Source organism: Hoplias malabaricus, chromosome 4, assembly GCF_029633855.1.
Source record: "Hoplias malabaricus isolate fHopMal1 chromosome 4, fHopMal1.hap1, whole genome shotgun sequence".
In the NCBI taxonomy this organism is placed as follows: domain Eukaryota; kingdom Metazoa; phylum Chordata; class Actinopteri; order Characiformes; family Erythrinidae; genus Hoplias; species Hoplias malabaricus.
Genome location: NC_089803.1, coordinates 13,724,190 through 13,743,468, shown reverse-complemented (window position 1 = coordinate 13,743,468; position 19,279 = coordinate 13,724,190). Strand labels below are relative to the sequence as shown.

General features: G+C 47.6%; 1 protein-coding gene across 1 annotated transcript in view; it reads right to left on the bottom strand.

Annotated features, from left to right (window-relative positions):
* The window catches only part of trappc9 (trafficking protein particle complex subunit 9), a 140,961-nt gene that overhangs the window by 102,964 nt on the left and 18,718 nt on the right, over positions 1 to 19,279 (bottom strand). The window contains exons 6-9 of the mRNA XM_066668751.1: positions 17,489 to 17,610; positions 15,823 to 15,948; positions 13,465 to 13,681; positions 2,783 to 2,926 (exon numbers count right to left, since the gene is read on the bottom strand). Of these exons, the coding sequence (XP_066524848.1) occupies positions 2,783 to 2,926; positions 13,465 to 13,681; positions 15,823 to 15,948; positions 17,489 to 17,610 (609 nt within the window). The remainder of the gene's footprint in view (positions 1 to 2,782; positions 2,927 to 13,464; positions 13,682 to 15,822; positions 15,949 to 17,488; positions 17,611 to 19,279) is intronic.

Genomic DNA, 19,279 nt, shown 5'->3' with positions numbered 1-19,279 from the left:
CCTCTCGGGTAGTAACATTAACATAACGCCAGTTTTGAAAAAATGTGCCACTAACTGTTGACTTAGAAAAGCTTTGGATTTCACAGCGTCGTCGAAGCCAGAGCCCAAAAAAAATAAAGCAGCGAAAGCCAAGCTCCGTGCCGCAATTTACACCTCTGAATTCACAGGAACTCTTCCAACTCTCCTCAGAGCACATGCCTTCTAATTACAGCGCCTCATTTGGCCACGTCGTCGCACTTTCACAACCGCCAGCGGAAAATAGCTCCCAAACACCAACCTCAAATAGCTTATTATCACACCACCCCACCCTGACTACACAACCCCTCCTGACAAGCACGGCTCGACAACCAGCTAATTAGACACAGCCCTGCGCCCGCTCACTGCCGCTCTCTCCTGACCAGCCCGAGAGGCAATGACTCGCCTCGCCTCCCACTCAGGCCCCTCGCCACAACCGGGCGTTTGATGTCCCTGTGGGTGGCAACTTCTTGTTTAATCGAGCATGCATCTCCGCAGAACAAAGCGTGTGGGCATTTCCCAGCCGACCAATCGCATGCAAGCAAGCATCAAATGACTCATGACTGAGAGGCAGACTGGGGGACACCCGAGTGGCGAGTTCTATCCTTGGTGATGCCACTAACAATTTTCCTCGCTCTCTGGGTGAGAAGTATGGCCCTCACACCACAATCTCCCTGCTCACAGCTCTGACGAACATGGACATTTGCCAGATTCATGACAGATCTGGGCAGTTTGCATTCCCCTCCAGTGCATTAAGCTGGCCAGGCTCAGAGGAAGCGCATGGTTAGTCCCACGTCCCTGAGGCTGGTGGGGCAGGTGGATGCCATTTTCTCTGAAGGAGGAGATCTGTTGATGTGTGGAAAAGATAGTAAGCTAAAGAAAATTAAACTGCTCCCCAGTCGCCGAGGTGGTTGGCAGGCCCCATTCTCCAATTGTGTGTGTGTGTGTTCACTGCCCGCAGTGTGTGTAAGGAGCTGCAGAGAAGTAATTTCTCTAAGGGATTAATAAAGGTGGCTTCTTCATAAACCCTAAGCCACAACAGGAACCATGCTGGTAAAGGAGAAACCCGGACAACGGCAGAAACAGCCGCCTTTCTGGGTCAGCCGGGAAGGGTTAACGTGACAGTCTCTCTGGAAATATTCTCCTCTTGCGGCTTTTTCCATGTTCCACCTTGCTCTCGGGGCACATGCGTGCAGCGGGACGTCAGCTGAGTGAGAGAAGGTGAATTAGGGTCACTTGACCCAGACTCGGCGCTCAGCTCCGTTCAGCCCACACCAGCTGACCGGCCGACAGAGGTCAGACAAAGCAATTGAGAGAGAGAAAGGGCTTTTGGAGGGGTGTCTGTCCAGGGAAGATGTGCAAGGTATGACAGAAAAAAGAGAGAGAGAGAGAGAGAGAGAGAGAGAGAGAGAGAGAGACCAGTCTAGAGAGTAACTGGCTGGCAACACAAACAAAAAAACAGAGACAGAAAATTAACATCGAATCCCACTCTCACTTCACATCTGAACACATCCATAGCTCTCAGTGTCCATCCTTCCTCCCACAGTGAGAAGAACAGGTCGTCTCTGTGGGTCTGAAAGGACACGGAGCTGCCAGAAATGAGAAGAGGTAGCAGACACAAAGAATTAAACAAAGCAGAGCCTGCTGCAGTTCAGAACAGTGCATCTAATGCAAGTTAAGTGAGTGGCCAGCGGTCCAGTGTATGTGTGTGTTTGTGTGTGTGTGTGTCCCACGTAACTGTATCTCACGCTTCATCTGAGCTCTTTCTTGTCTAGTTAAGTGTGTTACAAGACTTGGGTCAGAAAAGTGGACAGAATTTCAAACAGACACACACACACACACACACCAAAGGAAGACTTTGCTCTGAGAGAAAGTCAAACATGGCAAACAAAGCCTGGAGCAATAAGGAAAATGTGAGCGAGAGGCAGCTAGTCAAAAGTTTGGGGCCTTTTTTGCCTTCTGTAAGATGCTAGGGGTCCGGGAGCAGCATTATTTGAATATGTTCATATTCTTAATGTATTTCTATAAAAGGAAGAAGCCATTATTAACCTCTGGATTAAAAGCTTAGGAAGCCAGGTCTGTCTACATTTTGACAGGCAGTTCATGCTTGTATCTGTTTGTGTGTGTGTAAGTGTGTGTGAGAATGTGAGCATGATCTTGTGTGTGTGCATCTGCATTCACCAGTCAGCTTCAACATTGCAAACATCTCCATGCTTCTCCACCCATGCCCCCTCCTCCCCCTGTTCTTCAGCGCTCAGGACCCCCACAGAGCAGGTGTGATGTGGTGGTGGATCATTCTCAGCGCTGCAGTGACACTGACGTGGTGGTGGTGTGTTAGTGTGTGTTGTGCTGGTGTAGAGTGGATCAGACACAGCAGTGCTGCTGGAGTTTAAACCCTGTGTCCACTCTCTGTCCACTCTGTGAGACACTCCTCCCTCGGTGGTCCACCTTGTAGATGTAGAGTCAGAGACAGTAGCTCATCTGTCGCTGCACAGTGTGTGTCGCTCGTCCTCTAGTCCTTCATCAGTGACACAGGACGCTGTCGGCTGGGTGTTTTTGGTCGGTGGACTGTTCTCGGGGTTTAAACTCCAGCAGCACTGCTGTGTCTGATCCACTCTACACGGCACATGGACTACAGTCTGTAAGTGTAGAACTACACAGTGCTCCTGTGTGGTCAGTGGAGCTGAGAGAATGGACAGTAATATGGGTGTGCTGTGTATGTGTCAATATCAGTGTGTGTGCGTGTGTGTGTGTTTGTGAGACAGACCTTGGTCCGAGAGGAAGTCCAGCATTGTCTGCAAGAGGAAAGACAGGTGTCGGACGGAGAGGCCAGGGTTCCCCATGCGGCGAGACGCATAAACCAGCTCATGCAGCAACCGCATCTGTACAGCAGCCCAGCCACGATGAGTGCCTGCACACACACACACACACACACACACACACACACACACACACACACACACACACACATTAATCAATTTAAAGCAGGGACATCACAATACAATCCACAATAAATTATACCACTGTTTTTTGTGTAGCTGTTCCATAGCTTCCTATCCAGGTCCATTCATTTCTATGGCGACTATACACAGTGTGTATGTGTGTGTGTGTGTGTGTGTGTGTGTGTGTGTGTGTATTCACAATAGGTGTGCTTTAAAGTCCCTGTGTCTTTTTATCAGCACTGATAAGTGCGAGAGCGAGAGACCTGTACTGACAGAGAGAGAGAGAAAAAGAGAGAGAGAGAATATATAAAGTGAAGTGTTAGCGTGCTGATGTCTTAATAAGCCCCCTGCGTGAGCGCTGAGCTGATGTGGAGGCTTTAAATCGCAGCTCATGACCCAGCTGTCAGTCAGGAATCACCACTCTCGCGCTCACGTGACTCTTCAGCTGCGCCTGACTCTCGCGCGCTCGTCCTCATTCGCATTAATGCAAATCCGGCCTAAGCCAGGGGTTGTTTTTTTTTTTTTTTTTTGGCCGGTGAGGGAAAGTTCTACCTACCTCAGAGAGCTAAAAATATCCCTGTTCCACCTGTCTCTACAGGAACGCAGCACACGCTCTCGCCTCGCATTCCCAGCCAAGAATCGCCCAGAACACCCCGTTCTCCATCACCTTCACAGAGGCTACGGGCCCTGCTCCGCCTCAGCAGCCGCAACAGGCCCAGTGTCATATTACCTTCATCTACAGTACAGTTCAGCCAACTACATCCACAACATGCCCCCCCCTCCTACACACGCATGATCAGTCCAAAGCCTGGACAATTACTGCCCTGAGACAAGTCTGAGTCGAGCCTCAAGTCTCCAAGGTGTGAGTCTGAGTCTCTAAAATCTCGAGCATCTGTAATAAGAGTCAGAGTCCAGCCTTGAGTTTCTGAGGTGAGTCAGAGTCAAATCTCCGGTCTCAGAGCTGTGAGCTTGATTCAAAGCTTTAGTCTCTGAGGTGTGAGACCTGGATGAATCTCAGTTCTTTAAAGAGTGAGTCTGTGTTTAATCTCAAGTTTCTGAGGTGTCAGCCCAAATCAAATCTCAAACATGAGGTGTGAGTGTAAAACAAATCTGAAGTCTCTGAGGTGTGAGTCCGAGTCGAATTTTCATTCTCTGAGCAGTGAGTCTAATCTTGATTCTCTGAAGTGAGTCAGAGTCTAATCTTGCTTTTCTGAAGTGAGAGTCCGAGTCGAATTTTGATTCTCTGAGGTGTGAGGCAGAGTCTAATCCTGAGTCTCTGAGGAGTGTGTCAGAATCTAATCTTGATTCTCTGAAGTGAGTCAGAATCTAATCTTGAGTCTCTGAGGTGCAAGTCAGAGTCTAATCTTGAGTCTCTAAGGTGAGTCAGAGTCTAATCTTGAAGCGTTGAGGAGTGAGTCAGAGTCTAATCTTGATTCTCTACAGTGTGGGTCAGAGTCAATTCTTAATTCTTTGAGGTGTGAGACTGAGTCGATTCTTGATTATTTGAGTTGTGAGACTGAGTCGATTCTTGATTATTTGAGTTGTGAGACTGAGTCGATTCTTGATTCTCTGAGGTATGAGGCAGAGTCTAATCCTGAGTCTCTGAGGAGTGTGTCAGAGTCTAATCTTGATTCTCTGAAGTGAGTCAGAATCTAATCTTTTGTCACTAAGGTGAGTCAGAGTCTAATCTTTTGTCACTAAGGTGAGTCAGAGTCTAATCTTGAAGCGTTGAGGAGTGAGTCAGGGTCTGATCTTGATTCTCTACAGTGTGGGTCAGAGTCAATTCTTAATTCTTTGAGGTGTGAGACTGAGTCGATTCTTGATTCTTTGAGGTGTGAGTCTTAAGTGTGAGTCCGAGTGAAGTCTCTAAAGGCTGTGGTAAGACACTGTGGGACTATATTGTGGACATCTGCTACAGTTGGGGAATGTGTTCTCCTTTGATCTCTGATTAATTTTCTGGGATGATTTAACCCTTGTTTAAGTTGTTGGAACATAGCTGTGAGGTTTGATAGTACAGAGCCAGGAGAGCGTTAGTGAGGTCAGGGGCTGCATTTGAAGGATCAGTTCTGGATCACAAACACCACTCCAGCTGATCCCACTGGTACGGAGAGGAGCTGCATCACTCCCGAATACATAGCTCCAGTGCTCCACAGCCCAGCGCTGGGGGTCTTTATACTGCTCTAGCCCACTCCCGGTACTGTGCAGGGGGGGGGGGCTCGACTGTACACTGTGTTCTGCTGTTATTCTGGGTTTGTTTTTCACCTATTTGTAGCTCTCAATCCTTCCTTTCTCATCCTCAGACTATACACACAAACAGAGTGAGGATGTGGAACTGTCCACTGGGTGTGTGTGTGTGTGTGTGTGTGTGTGTGTGAGAGAGAGAAAGAGAGTGACAGGGTGAGTGTGTGATAATCTCCACAGGTGTGAACGTGTGAGTGACAGGGTGAGTGTGTGATAATCTACACAGGTATGAACGTGTGAGTGACACGGTGAGCTTGTGATAATCTCCACAGGTGTGAACGTGTGAGTGACTGGGTGAGCGTGTGATAATCTCCACAGGTGTGAATGTGAGTGATAGGGTGAGTGTGTGATAATCTCCACAGGTGTGAACGTGTGAGTGACAGGGTGAGTGTGTGATAATCTACACAGGTGTGAACGTGTGAGTGACAGGGTGAGTGTGTGATAATCTCCACAGGTGTGAATGTGAGTGACAGGGTGAGTGTGTGATAATCTACACAGGTGTGAACATGTAAGTGACACGGTGAGCTTGTGATAATCTCCACAGGTGGAACGTGTGAGTGACTGGGTGAGCGTGTGATAATCTCCACAGGTGTGAACATGTGAGTGACAGGGTGAGCGTGTGATAATCTTCACAGATGTGAACGTGTGAGTGACAAGGTGAGTGTGTGATAATCTCCACAGGTGTGAACGTGTGAGTGACAGGGTGAGTGTGTGATAATCTTCACAGATGTGAACGTGTGAGTGACAGGGTGAGTGTGTGATAATCTCCACAGGTGTGAACGTGTGAGTGACAGGGTGAGTGTGTGATAATCTTCACAGATGTGAACGTGTGAGTGACAGGGTGAGTGTGTGATAATCTCCACAGGTGTGAACATGTGAGTGACAGGGTGAGTGTGTGATAATCTTCACAGGTGTGAACGTGTGAGTGACAGGGTGAGTGTGTGATAATCTCCACAGATGTGAACGTGTGAGTGACAGGGTGAGTGTGTGATAATCTCCACAGGTGTGAACGTGTGAGTGACAGGATGAGTGTGTGATAATCTCCACAGGTAGAACGTGTGAGTGACTGGGTGAGTGTGTGACAATCTCCACAGGTGTGAATGTGTGAGTGACAATCTCCACAGGTGAATGTGTGAGTGATAATCTCCACAGGTGTGAGTGTGGGAGTGACAGGGTGAGTGTGTGATAATCTCCACAGGTGTGAATGTGAGTGAGTGACAGGGTGAGTGTGTGATAATCTCCACAGGTGTGAGTGTGGGAGTGACAGGGTGAGTGTGTGATATACTCCACAGGTGTGAATGTGAGTGAGTGACAGGGTGAGTGTGTGATAATCTCCACAGGTATTAGTGAGTGAGTGACAGGGTGAGTGTGTGATAATCTCCACAGGTGCGAGTGAGTGAGTGCTAATCTCCACAGGTGTGTGTGAGAGTGACAGGGTGAGTGTGTGATAATCTCCACAGGTGTGTGTGAGAGTGACAGGGTGAGTGTGTGATAATCTCCACAGGTGTGTGTGAGTGAGTGACAGTGTGAGTGAGTGCTAATCTCCACAGGTGTGTGTGAGAGTGACAGGGTGAGTGTGTGATAATGTCCACAGGTGTGAGTATGGGAGTGACAGGGTGAGTGTGTGATAATCTCCACAGGTATGAGTGACTGGCTGAACAGCATGAAGAAGTTACAGAATATGAATAAATGGATGAATGAATTGGCAGATGAATGGATTAATGAATGAATGAATTTGTGAGTGAATAAACAAATGGATGAATCTATGAATGGATGAATGAATGAACCAATGAGTGAAGGGACAAATAAATAAATCAAGCAATAGATGAATGTATAAACGAATGAATAAATGAGCGACTGGATGGATGAATGCGCAAATGAATGAATGAATGAATAAACAAATGAATGAAAACTTGCCCCTCTGTTACAGTATACCTATGGTCCAGAGTGAAGAACACACTCTTGTTGTCCACAGACACAGTTCACACACACACACACACACACACACAGGTCCAGTCTGTTCCTGAACAGAGCCCACTTCTCTGTCGGATCAGAACCTCTGCCAGTACAGGACGAGCCCCGCCGCCGAGCTTTTATTAAATCAGCCGCTTAAACCGTTACGTCCTCAGCGCATTAATACGCAATTACAGACCACTTTCATTAATTCAGACAATAGCAGACCAACTTAATTAGACCCCTAGTTCCACAACATTATTTAAACGCTAAACAGCTCTCACTCTTCACCCCCACTCTCTCTTTTAGCTGTCTGTCACTCACTCTCTCGCTCTCCCTCTCTCTCCCTCTGTAATTGAAAGCTGAGAGAAAGAAAGCAAGAGAGAGAGAGAAATCCCTGGCCAATTACAAACCCATTTGCTCATCCATTTGTCCTCCTGGTTCCTACTGTTTTAAATGATAGAGAGAGAGAGAGAGAGGAGAAGAGAGAGAGAAAGAGAGAGAGAGTGAGAGATAGAACAGAGAGAGAGTGTGAGAGATAGAACAGAGAGATAGAGAGAGTGAGATAAAAAAAATCAATAAAAACAGAGTGTGAAAGAGAGACCTCAGACTCCTCCCCCTGACTGTGATTGGTTCTAAGCACAATGAAGTTGGTTCTTACATTCCTCCCCCTGACTTTGATTGGTTCTAATCACTATGTGGTTGGTTCTGAGACTCCTCCCACTGAGTGTGACTGGTTCTAATCACTGGGCGTGCTGTTCTGAGACTCCTCCCACTGAGTGTGATTGGTTCTAATCACTGGGCGTGCTGTTCTGAGACTCCTCCCATTGAGTGCAACTGGTTCTAATCACTGGGCGTGCTGTTCTGAGACTCCTCCCACTGAGTGTGATTGGTTCTAATCACTGAGTGTGCTGTTCTGAGACTCCTCCCACTGAGTGCGACTGGTTCTAATCACTGAGCGTGCTGTTCTGAGACTCCTCCCACTGAGTGTGATTGGTTCTAATCACTGGGCGTGCTGTTCTGAGACTCCTCCCACTGAGTGTGATTGGTTCTAATCATTGGGCGTGCTGTTCTGAGACTCCTCCCACTGAGTGTGATTGGTTCTAATCACTGGGCGTGTTGTTCTGAGACTCCTCCCACTGAGTGTGATTGGTTCTAATCACTGGGCGTGCTGTTCTGAGACTCCTCCCACTGAGTGTGATTGGTTCTAATCACTGAGCATGCTGTTCTGAGACTCCTCCCACTGAGTGCGACTGGTTCTAATCACTGAGCATGCTGTTCTGAGACTCCTCCCACTGAGTGTGATTGGTTCTAATCACTGAGCATGCTGTTCTGAGACTCCTCCCACTGAGTGTGACTGGTTCTAATCACTGGGCGTGCTGTTCTGAGACTCCTCCCACCTCCCACTGAGTGTGATTGGTTCCAATCACTGAGTGTGCTGTTCTGAGACTCCTCCCACTGAGTGCAACTGGTTCTAATCACTGGGCGTGCTGTTCTGAGACTCCTCCCACTGAGTGTGATTGGTTCTAATCACTGAGTGTGCTGTTCTGAGACTCCTCCCACTGAGTGCGACTGGTTCTAATCACTGGGCGTGCTGTTCTGAGACTCCTCCCACTGAGTGTGATTGGTTCTAATCACTGAGCGTGCTGTTCTGAGACTCCTCCCACTGAGTGTGATTGGTTCTAATAACTGAACGTGCTGTTCTGAGACTCCTCCCACTGAGTGTGATTGGTTCTAATCATTGGGCGTGCTGTTCTGAGACTCCTCCCACTGAGTGTGATTGGTTCTAATCATTGGGTGTGCTGTTCTGAGACTCCTCCCACTGAGTGTGATTGGTTCTAATCACTGGGCGTGCTGTTCTGAGACTCCTCCCACTGAGTGTGATTGGTTCTAGGGCGTGCTGTTCTGAGACTCCTCCCACTGAGTGTGATTGGTTCTAATAATTGGGTGTGCTGTTCTGAGACTCCTCCCACTGAGTGTGATTGGTTCTAATCATTGGGCGTGCTGTTCTGAGACTCCTCCCACTGAGTGTGATTGGTTCTAATCACTGGGCGTGCTGTTCTGAGACTCCTCCCACTGAGTGTGATTGGTTCTAATCACTGGGAGTGCTGTTCTGAGACTCCTCCCACTGAGTGTGATTGGTTCTAATCATTGGGCGTGCTGTTCTGAGACTCCTCCCACTGAGTGTGATTGGTTCTAATCACTGGGCGTGCTGTTCTGAGACTCCTCCCACTGAGTGTGATTGGTTCTAGGGCGTGCTGTTCTGAGACTCCTCCCACTGAGTGTGATTGGTTCTAATAATTGGGTGTGCTGTTCTGAGACTCCTCCCACTGAGTGTGATTGGTTCTAATCACTGGGAGTGCTGTTCTGAGACTCCTCCCACTGAGTGTGATTGGTTCTAATCATTGGGCGTGCTGTTCTGAGACTCCTCCCACTGAGTGTGATTGGTTCTAATCACTGGGCGTGCTGTTCTGAGACTCCTCCCACTGAGTGTGATTGGTTCTAATCACTGGGAGTGCTGTTCTGAGACTCCTCCCACTGAGTGTGATTGGTTCTAATCATTGGGCGTGCTGTTCTGAGACTCCTCCCACTGAGTGTGATTGGTTCTAATCACTGGGCGTGCTGTTCTGAAACTCCTCCCACTGAGTGTGATTGGTTCTAATAATTGGGTGTGCTGTTCTGAGGCTCCTCCCACTGAGTGTGATTGGTTCTAATCATTGGGCGTGCTGTTCTGAGACTCCTCCCACTGAGTGTGATTGGTTCTAATCATTGGGCGTGCTGTTCTGAGACTCCTCCCACTGAGTGTGATTGGTTCTAATCACTGGGCGTGCTGTTCTGAGACTCCTCCCACTGAGTGTGATTGGTTCTACTCACTGGGAGTGCTGTTCTGAGACTCCTCCCACTGAGTGTGATTGGTTCTAATCATTGGGCGTGCTGTTCTGAGACTCCTCCCACTGAGTGTGATTGGTTCTAATCATTGGGCGTGCTGTTCTGAGACTCCTCCCACTGAGTGTGATTGGTTCTAATCACTGGGCGTGCTGTTCTGAGACTCCTCCCACTGAGTGTGATTGGTTCTAATCATTGGGCGTGCTGTTCTGAGACTCCTCCCACTGAGTGTGATTGGTTCTAATCATTGGGCGTGCTGTTCTGAGACTCCTCCCACTGAGTGTGATTGGTTCTAATCACTGGGCGTGCTGTTCTGAGACTCCTCCCACTGAGTGTGATTGGTTCTACTCACTGGGCGTGCTGTTCTGAGACTCCTCCCACTGAGTGTGATTGGTTCTAATCATTGGGCGTGCTGTTCTGAGACTCCTCCCACTGAGTGTGATTGGTTCTAATCACTGGGCGTGCTGTTCTGAGACTCCTCCCACTGAGTGTGATTGGTTCTAATAATTGGGTGTGCTGTTCTGAGGCTCCTCCCACTGAGTGTGATTGGTTCTAATCATTGGGCGTGCTGTTCTGAGACTCCTCCCACTGAGTGTGATTGGTTCTAATAATTGGGTGTGCTGTTCTGAGGCTCCTCCCACTGAGTGTGATTGGTTCTAATCATTGGGCGTGCTGTTCTGAGACTCCTCCCACTGAGTGTGATTGGTTCTACTCACTGGGAGTGCTGTTCTGAGACTCCTCCCACTGAGTGTGATTGGTTCTAATCATTGGGCGTGCTGTTCTGAGACTCCTCCCACTGAGTGTGATTGGTTCTAATCACTGGGCGTGCTGTTCTGAGACTCCTCCCACTGAGTGTGATTGGTTCTAATAATTGGGTGTGCTGTTCTGAGGCTCCTCCCACTGAGTGTGATTGGTTCTAATCATTGGGCATGCTGTTCTGAGACTCCTCCCACTGAGTGTGATTGGTTCTAATCATTGGGCGTGCTGTTCTGAGACTCCTCCCACTGAGTGTGATTGGTTCTAATCACTGGGCGTGCTGTTCTGAGACTCCTCCCACTGAGTGTGATTGGTTCTAGGGCGTGCTGTTCTGAGACTCCTCCCACTGAGTGTGATTGGTTCTAATAATTGGGTGTGCTGTTCTGAGACTCCTCCCACTGAGTGTGATTGGTTGTAATCACTGGGAGTGCTGTTCTGAGACTCCTCCCACTGAGTGTGATTGGTTCTCATAATTGGGTGTGCTGTTCTGAGACTCCTCCCACTGAGTGTGATTGGTTCTAATAATTGGGTGTGCTGTTCTGAGGCTCCTCCCACTGAGTGTGATTGGTTCTAATAATTGGGAGTGCTGTTCTGAGGCTCCTCCCACTGAGTGTGATTGGTTCTAATAATTGGGTGTGCTGTTCTGAGACTCCTCCCACTGAGTGTGATTGGTTCTAATAATTGGGTGTGCTGTTCTGAGGCTCCTCCCACTGAGTGTGATTGGTTCTAATAATTGGGAGTGCTGTTCTGAGGCTCCTCCCACTGAGTGTGATTGGTTCTAATAATTGGGTGTGCTGTTCTGAGGCTCCTCCCACTGAGTGTGATTGGTTCTAATAATTGGGTGTGCTGTTCTGAGACTCCTCCCACTGAGTGTGATTGGTTCTAATCACTGGGCGTGCTGTTCTGAGACTCCTCCCACTGAGTGTGATTGGTTCTAATAATTGGGTGTGCTGTTCTGAGACTCCTCACCCTGGTATGACCCTCTAAAAGAAACAAACAGATTCCAAATTACAGCACAGAGGACATCTATAACTCCTCGAGTCTTCAGTGAAGCCAAAGCCCATCTGCAGGACGGTCAGTTAAAAGCTTAAAGCTGTTCAAACAGCCATCAGTTACCTTCATAACTGCTGCACAGCTCCTTCATAAACAATCAACAGCCCGAATAAGACTAATACAGCGTAAATCTGCAGCGCTCGTTTCTGCGCTCATAAATCTCAGCAGCTTGCCGCTTTGGGCCGAGACACCAGACGGAGAGAAAGAGATCGAGAATGAGAGAGAGGACAATGATCTCATCCTCAGAGCCATAAGTGTTCATCAAACCCGAAAGCCGCTTGTCTACGATCAGATCTTTCCTACCTGTGTGACTATTATTAGACCCAGAACCGAACTGACCCCAGGCTCCTGCACTCCCACCCTGCACCGTAAATCAGACCTGCTCCCATAAAACTAGCAGCTCTCTCATTAAAGTAAACAGGATGACGCTTAATGTTATTATCTACTAAACATCTCAGTTAACCAGTTAACGTGACAATCGGCCCCCATTTCACAGACCACTTGAGCTGCGTGTTTACATAAACCTCAGACACACACAGGGTCTGGGCACTATCACCTAGAGATCACAGGTTCGATACCTTGTGATGCCATGGCTGTCCGAGGCCAGGAGCACAGGTCCACCCCCACCCCCACCGACAGATAACTGAAATATATGATTAAGTGCTGGTCCATCACGAGCCCAACAGAGACTCGTATTCAGGAAGTCAGAGAGTCAAGGAGTCAGCCTCAGGGAGTCAGAGTCAGGGAGACAGAGTCTGAGAGTCAGGCAGTCAGAGTAAGAGATTTTAAGTCAGAGATTCAAGCTTATGGAGTCAGAGAGAGTCTCATGAAGACAGAGTCAGAGATTCGGGTGTATGGAGTCAGAGAGTCAGAGTCAGCGACTCATGGAGACAGAGTCAGGGAGACAGAGTCTGAGAGTCAGGCAGTCAGTAAGAGATTTTAAGTCAGAGATTCAAGCTTATGGAGTCAGAGAGAGTCTCATGAAGACAGAGTCAGAGATTCGGGTGTATGGAGTCAGAGAGTCAGAGTCAGCGACTCATGGAGACAGAGTCAGAGATTCAGGCTTATGGAGACAGAGTCAGAGACTCGGAGACAGAATCAGAGATTCAGGCTTATGGAGTCAGAGAGTCCGAGTCAGAGACTCATGGAGACAGAGTCAGAGATTCAGGCTTATGGAGACAGAGTCAGAGTCAGAGACTCAGAGACAGAATCAGAGATTCAGGCTTATGGAGTCAGAGAGTCCGAGTCAGAGACTCATGCAGACAGAGTCAGCAATTCAGGCTTATGGGGCCAGAGAGACAGAGTCAGAGACTCATGGAGACAGAGTCAGAAACTCAGGATTATGGAGTCAGAGACTCATGGAGACAGAGTCAAGGATTCAGGCTTATTGAGTCAGAGAGTCAGAGACTCATGGAGACAGAGTCAGATTCAGGCTTATGGAGTCAGAGAGTCAGATATACAGCAACAGAGATTCATGGAATCAGAATCAGAGATTTAGAGTCTGAGACTCAAGGAGAAAGAAATGTGAAGTCAGAGACTCAGACCCAGGGAGTCAGGGAAGTCCGGGAAACCTGGAAGTCTGAGTGCATGCCAATCTGAGACTGTGGGGGTCGGGTACCTTTGCTGAAGTCTTTGGGGTCGAGAGAGAGACTGTATCCGGGCAGGGTCTCCAGCAGCAGTCTGTAGCAGGCCTTCCAGCCGGGGTCAGGGATGGTGGGAGCCACACACTGCATGGCCGCCACGCGCTTGAAGAAAGCGGATTTGCGGTGGAAGCCGATCAACTCGTACAGCTCTGAGAGAACACTGTAGCGCTGGATCTTCTCTTCTTCAGACAGCTGCGGACACACAAGACACGGGGGGAACAGACTTTAGGCCACGGCTGCCCTCTACATATCCTTGACTGCCTGTGAAACAGCCAGCTGCAGCTTAAAAACAGCGGTGTTTACAAAAAAGAAAGCATGCCTCAGTAATGTGTGCCACGACTTTGAAGAGATTTAGAGATTTAACGGTAATTGTGCTTTAAAATGTGCTTTCTCTAGGAACAATTCATGCTCATTTTCTCTTCAAAGCTCAAGTCAAACGTACTTGGCCCAGGGGCTGCACAAAGAATTCACAAGAATAACAATGAATTACCAATAGCTACATTTTAAACCGATGTAAATAGACCTTTCTGCTAATCGTCATCAACAAAGTTGGGAGAAAACACACGGTTTGACATGGAATGGCTTTGCAGGTAACAAACCTCTAAATCGGCGAAGAACTATCCGCGGGCAGAGTCTTGTGGTTTTTTGGCATGGGCGCCATATTGTTTACTGGTTTTGTGGTTACAGAGTGCAGCACTAATGTAAACAGATGGGAAAGACGGATATATTTATCTCATACACAGCTCCTCTCCATCGCTCAAAAGCACAGAAACCCACCGCTGTTTTGTGTCAGACGGGGTACAGGATCCAACAGTGTGGCATAATGAGGAGAAAAAGACTGTTATACCCTATTAGCCACATTAGCATTTTCATCATAGGATCTAATGGAAAACTGTTAGCAAAATAGACTCTATACATTTCTCTGCTCTTGTGAACGAATCTGAGGTTATTGTTATACAGGAGGTCCTCGGGTTACGTCAGTCCCGAGTTATGATGTTTCGTGGTTACGAAACATCTCCCATTTACTGTATAAAGCCTTGTTTCGTCTTAAGTGGTTTTGCGTCGTAAACGTTGTAACGCGAACTTCGTGTTTGGTGTGCGCGGTGCGGCAGAAGAATACACAGTTACGCGGCTCGGGACCGAGGAGGATAGGTGTTAGGATAGGATAAGTGCTTACAGTATGTTATTTACGTACAGTATGTACGTATGTTCCGACTTACACCGAAAATCGGTTTACAACGCGACGTAGGAACGGATCAAAGTCGAGGACCCCCTGTATACACGATTAAACTCAATAACACTCAGTCTTTTCCCCCTGTTTACAGGTAAATAACCGGACCCCACTGTCCCTGCGCTCTGAGAGTGGAACAGATTGTTGGAGGATAATGTTTTATCTCGACTCTCTGACTTAATTAATCCTCTGCTTTGGCAGTTCTGAATGCCAAATATCTCTTTACACCCTCCGTAGTGCACAGTGTAAGTCATAAAATTAGTGTCTATTTATAGTCTGGGTGCAGTGTTATTAGTTTTATTATCAGTGATGTCCATCACGTAGGGAGTATGGTGCCGTTTGGGATGCGACCCGAGCTGCTCTACTGACTGACACTGAAGAACAGATTCAGATTCGAAGATTCAGATTCAAAGATTCAGATTCAGATGGGTCAGACATCTGCATTTTTAATTTTCACATCTAAATAAAGACTTAAAGTGTTGAAAAAAACAATAACAACATTTAAATATCACAGTTCTTCTTGTGTTTGTGACACCCACCTGGAGGCCACTCTGCGCAGTGACGTCAGCAGCAAGCCACAGATTCCTTCAAAACGTCCTTGTCCATAAATTCAGAACAAATATCCCTTACCTTTCCATCGCTTTAGTGGGGGACCAGAATAGAAAGCTACTATTTGCAGACCCACCGAGCAGTCCTGCAATTTCACGCGTCTTTAATCCAAACTGCCGGTGTCTTTTAGAGAAATGTCAGGGACTGGACTCTGAGCCTCGGAGGTTAATGAAATCTCATTCGGCACCAGAGGGGTTCGGGCCACTCACTGACTCAGCTAATCCTCCACAAACAGCTGTTTACCTGCTGTGACATTTCTTAATGATAAGGAGGATCAGCATCTTTAATTTGATTATTCTTGCCTTCGGATTATAGTCAGGAATCATCAGGCGCAAGGTTGGAATATACGCTCCAGACAGGGCCACGGTGTTCGTCACAGAGCATCTCACACACACATCAGTGCACAGCGCCCCACAGACAATCCACCCACCAGTGTGTTTCTGCAAACATGGGGCTGGAGCTGAGCGGACGGGGTGCGGTGTGTTGTCCTTACCTGTCCCAGGTTGATGTAAACAGCATTCTGGAGGAACTCTGAAGCCTCCATGGCTCTCTTCTGAATGGCCAGGACCCTCACCGCCTTCACACAAGCCTCCAACTCGATCACTCCGGCGTTCTTATACTGCAAACGAGAGTAATGAAGCTCTTCAGACACAATGGAGGGAAAAAAATCCCCTGCAAGGTTTCAGGAGAAACTCGAAACCTGATCACAGATCAGTGGGAACCAGGCTGGACTTCGCCGTGAGCCTCATCATTAAACTGCTTCTATTACATACAATACCTTTATTAGAGCTACGCCCAGCACAGTCAGCCATAATGAGGCCTGGATTAAACATCATTAGCATTAATCAGAACTCACTGCTGGAGCACTGTGAAAAGACCTGAGATGCCCTGCGTTCTGGTCACACACACACACACACACACAAAGCGCTGACTCAGAGTCAGGACGGCCGTTACCTCAGTGTGAGGTCAGTGCAGTGTGGAGACGTCTCAATAATTCAGCCATAATGATATATTCATGATAAGCTCAACAGCAGAGACCATGGAGTCCTGGACACGCTCAATCACTCCACCTTTTATTTTCGTCTATGTTTGTATTAGCCCCTCCCCCTTTGTTGTTTGTTACAGATCCAACACAGTCATATTCTTCTGTCTCATTCACGCTCCCCCATTTCCCTTCCGTCTCAATGTTTAACCCTCGCAGCACCTCTGCTACGTTCACGACTGCGAAGCCTTCGGAATCGTCGGAACCAAACCTCACACAGCAATTATCCTCAAGAAATGAACAAATCCATGCACGTGCTTTTTCAGAGGCTCCTGATGGATGAAGAAATGCGTCTCACTTGCCATTTTCAAGCTACTCAAAGACATACTAAGAATAGTTTTTTGTTTTTGTTTTTTGGCTCTTGGGCTCCCCCTACCTGCTGCGGAGTGTAGTTTACACTACTGTCTCTCTCTCTCTCAAACGCTGCTATAGTTTCTAACCTATTTAGACGCCTGTCTGTAATCAAATACAGCTCATAATACACACTGGACTGTGTTATTACCACCATACAGTGTACGTTTGGTGGTACTCTGGCCGTTATAAACACACAGAAACCGACAGTAAAGCAGGTTTTTAAGGAATAAAATGGCGATTGTAGTTTTTAATGCAGGGAGAATGTCTGAATTACTGAACTACAATTATACGCTACACTAAAACACTTCAAAACCTGATTGTACGCCTAATACACTGCTGTCTATCTCTTTCCATAAACTGCTCTTTGTTTATACACTGAAATATCAGCAACAAGACACAAGAGCTGACAGCTGCAGGGGGCTCAGGACCACAGCTCATTAATGTGGCTACACTGCCCCCGGGTGGTCGCTATCAGAACAGGTGCCAGGCAGACCTCGGCGCTAACAGTAAATCAAGCTTTGATCCTCCAACACACACTAACACAGGGAGAGACTGGATCTGGATCCCAAACACCACCCTAGAGCTCATCCCACAGGTATCGAATGGAGCTCCGTCTCTCCAGAGAACTCAGTTCCACCGCTCCCCTGCCCGGAGCTTGGATACGAGTGCCTGAGACCTGACATACTGGCTATTCTGCTTTGTTGTTGTTGTTGTTGCTGTTGTTTGCTTGATTAACTCAATCTGTCCTCTCTTGTTATTTCACCTTCCCATAGTAGGAGATGGCCTCCTTGTATTTCTCGATGATGTCCTCTGGACTCAGACAGTTCTTGGCGCGTCCGATCTCGCTGCTGGTGTCTGCGCTGATCCCACCGGTGGTCAGAGCACCTGCGGGGAAACAGGGAGGATAGGAGCGGTGAGAGAGAGAGAGAGGAAACAATACTCTTGAATCTACAGAAGGGAGAGAGGAACAGCATGAACCAGAGCATGGAACAGAGAAAGAACAACCAGCAGAAACAGGCACAGATCCTAGAAAACACACTGTTCTCAAACAGAGCCCAAGCATGCTGCAGTAACACCTGACACTGACTGCGCTTATAACACATCAACGACATGCTATAAATAGGTTACAACTCTTGGGGATAGTGCGCATTAATAACTAAAGGCCATTACACTACTTCATAGTGATTATCCCATGTCCACATCAGCCACAAGATTAAAAACACTGTGTGTAACAGTGCTTTCTTGCAAATGGGAGCCTGTCAGTTTGAGGCTGCTGCCCCTGCTCTAATCCCCCTGATTGGACCCATCAGGTGCTCATCAGATCCACGGGGTGCTAAACTGAACAAAAACACAGAGCCGACTGAGCTGTCGAAGATGTGCCATACAGATCAGTGTCAGGTGTACTTCACTGGTGTTCCTTCACACACACACACACACACACACACACACAATATCAGGCAACAGCTGTGAAATTAGTTTCCATCATTTACAGCACACAAGCTCGATCCGTAACAAACACAGGACGCACGCGAGGCATGCAAATGTTCTCATTGGTGGGCGCCGTGGCCACCCAGCCCTCACACTGAGGAGTCAGGAGCCAAACGTCTGTGGACAGCCGCTCTTCACCTTTAGCAAAGGCTAAACCCGGGATCCTGCAAACACTGCTGTGAGGATTTGAGGGCATTCAGCCACAAACAAAGTGGAAACAGAGTGTTCAGGGTTGCATATAGATCCATTTCCTTTAGTAAAGGACCTTTGTAGAACCACCATTTTTAAGCATGTACCAGCTGAAACACACCTCCAGCCAGACTCCATTAAAGGCTAAGCACCACTTAATGGACCTCCATGAATATTCCACATGATTGTAGTTACTGACAGATATAAGTATGAATTAAAATGAAAATAGCAGCTTAATTTGCTTTAAAACTGACAATTTTATTAAATTGACGGAAAAAACCGAGCTCGCTACGGAAATTCTTGAACGCGACCGTGACGTCACTGGTGGACAACAGCTGAACAACGCCGCGGTAAAACACCGTTACGACTGACTGTTATGACAGTATCTAGCTAAATAACCAACATTATTCATGACAATAGCCTAGCAATAAGCTAAACTCAAATGTAGAGGTACCGTTATTCTTGTAAATGTGATCGAAGTCGAACTTGAATTCATCCGACACTATAAACCTCCGTAATGCAGCTACGTAGCCGAGTATAATCTGAGCCACCGAGTTTAGCGAGTCAAGCTAACGTTAACTAACACCAACTAAAACAGGCGAAGTGAGTGTCCTCACCCTGTTTACCTCCATGTTACAGAGGCTCTTGAACACCTTTCGTTGGTGTCCTTACATGCCCATATTGTTGGAAAAGCGCCAGTGAAATGAGCTACAGATAACAGAGTGAGCGGATGGTCCTTTCCAAAGTGCCCGTTTAAAGTGGACAGATTTAGTCCATTTTCTGGATATTTTGGGATCTTTGGGCCATTTGTTCACAGATGTCCCACTGTACATTGAATGATTGCAGCCAAAAACAACACACCTTTTCGTCATTTTGC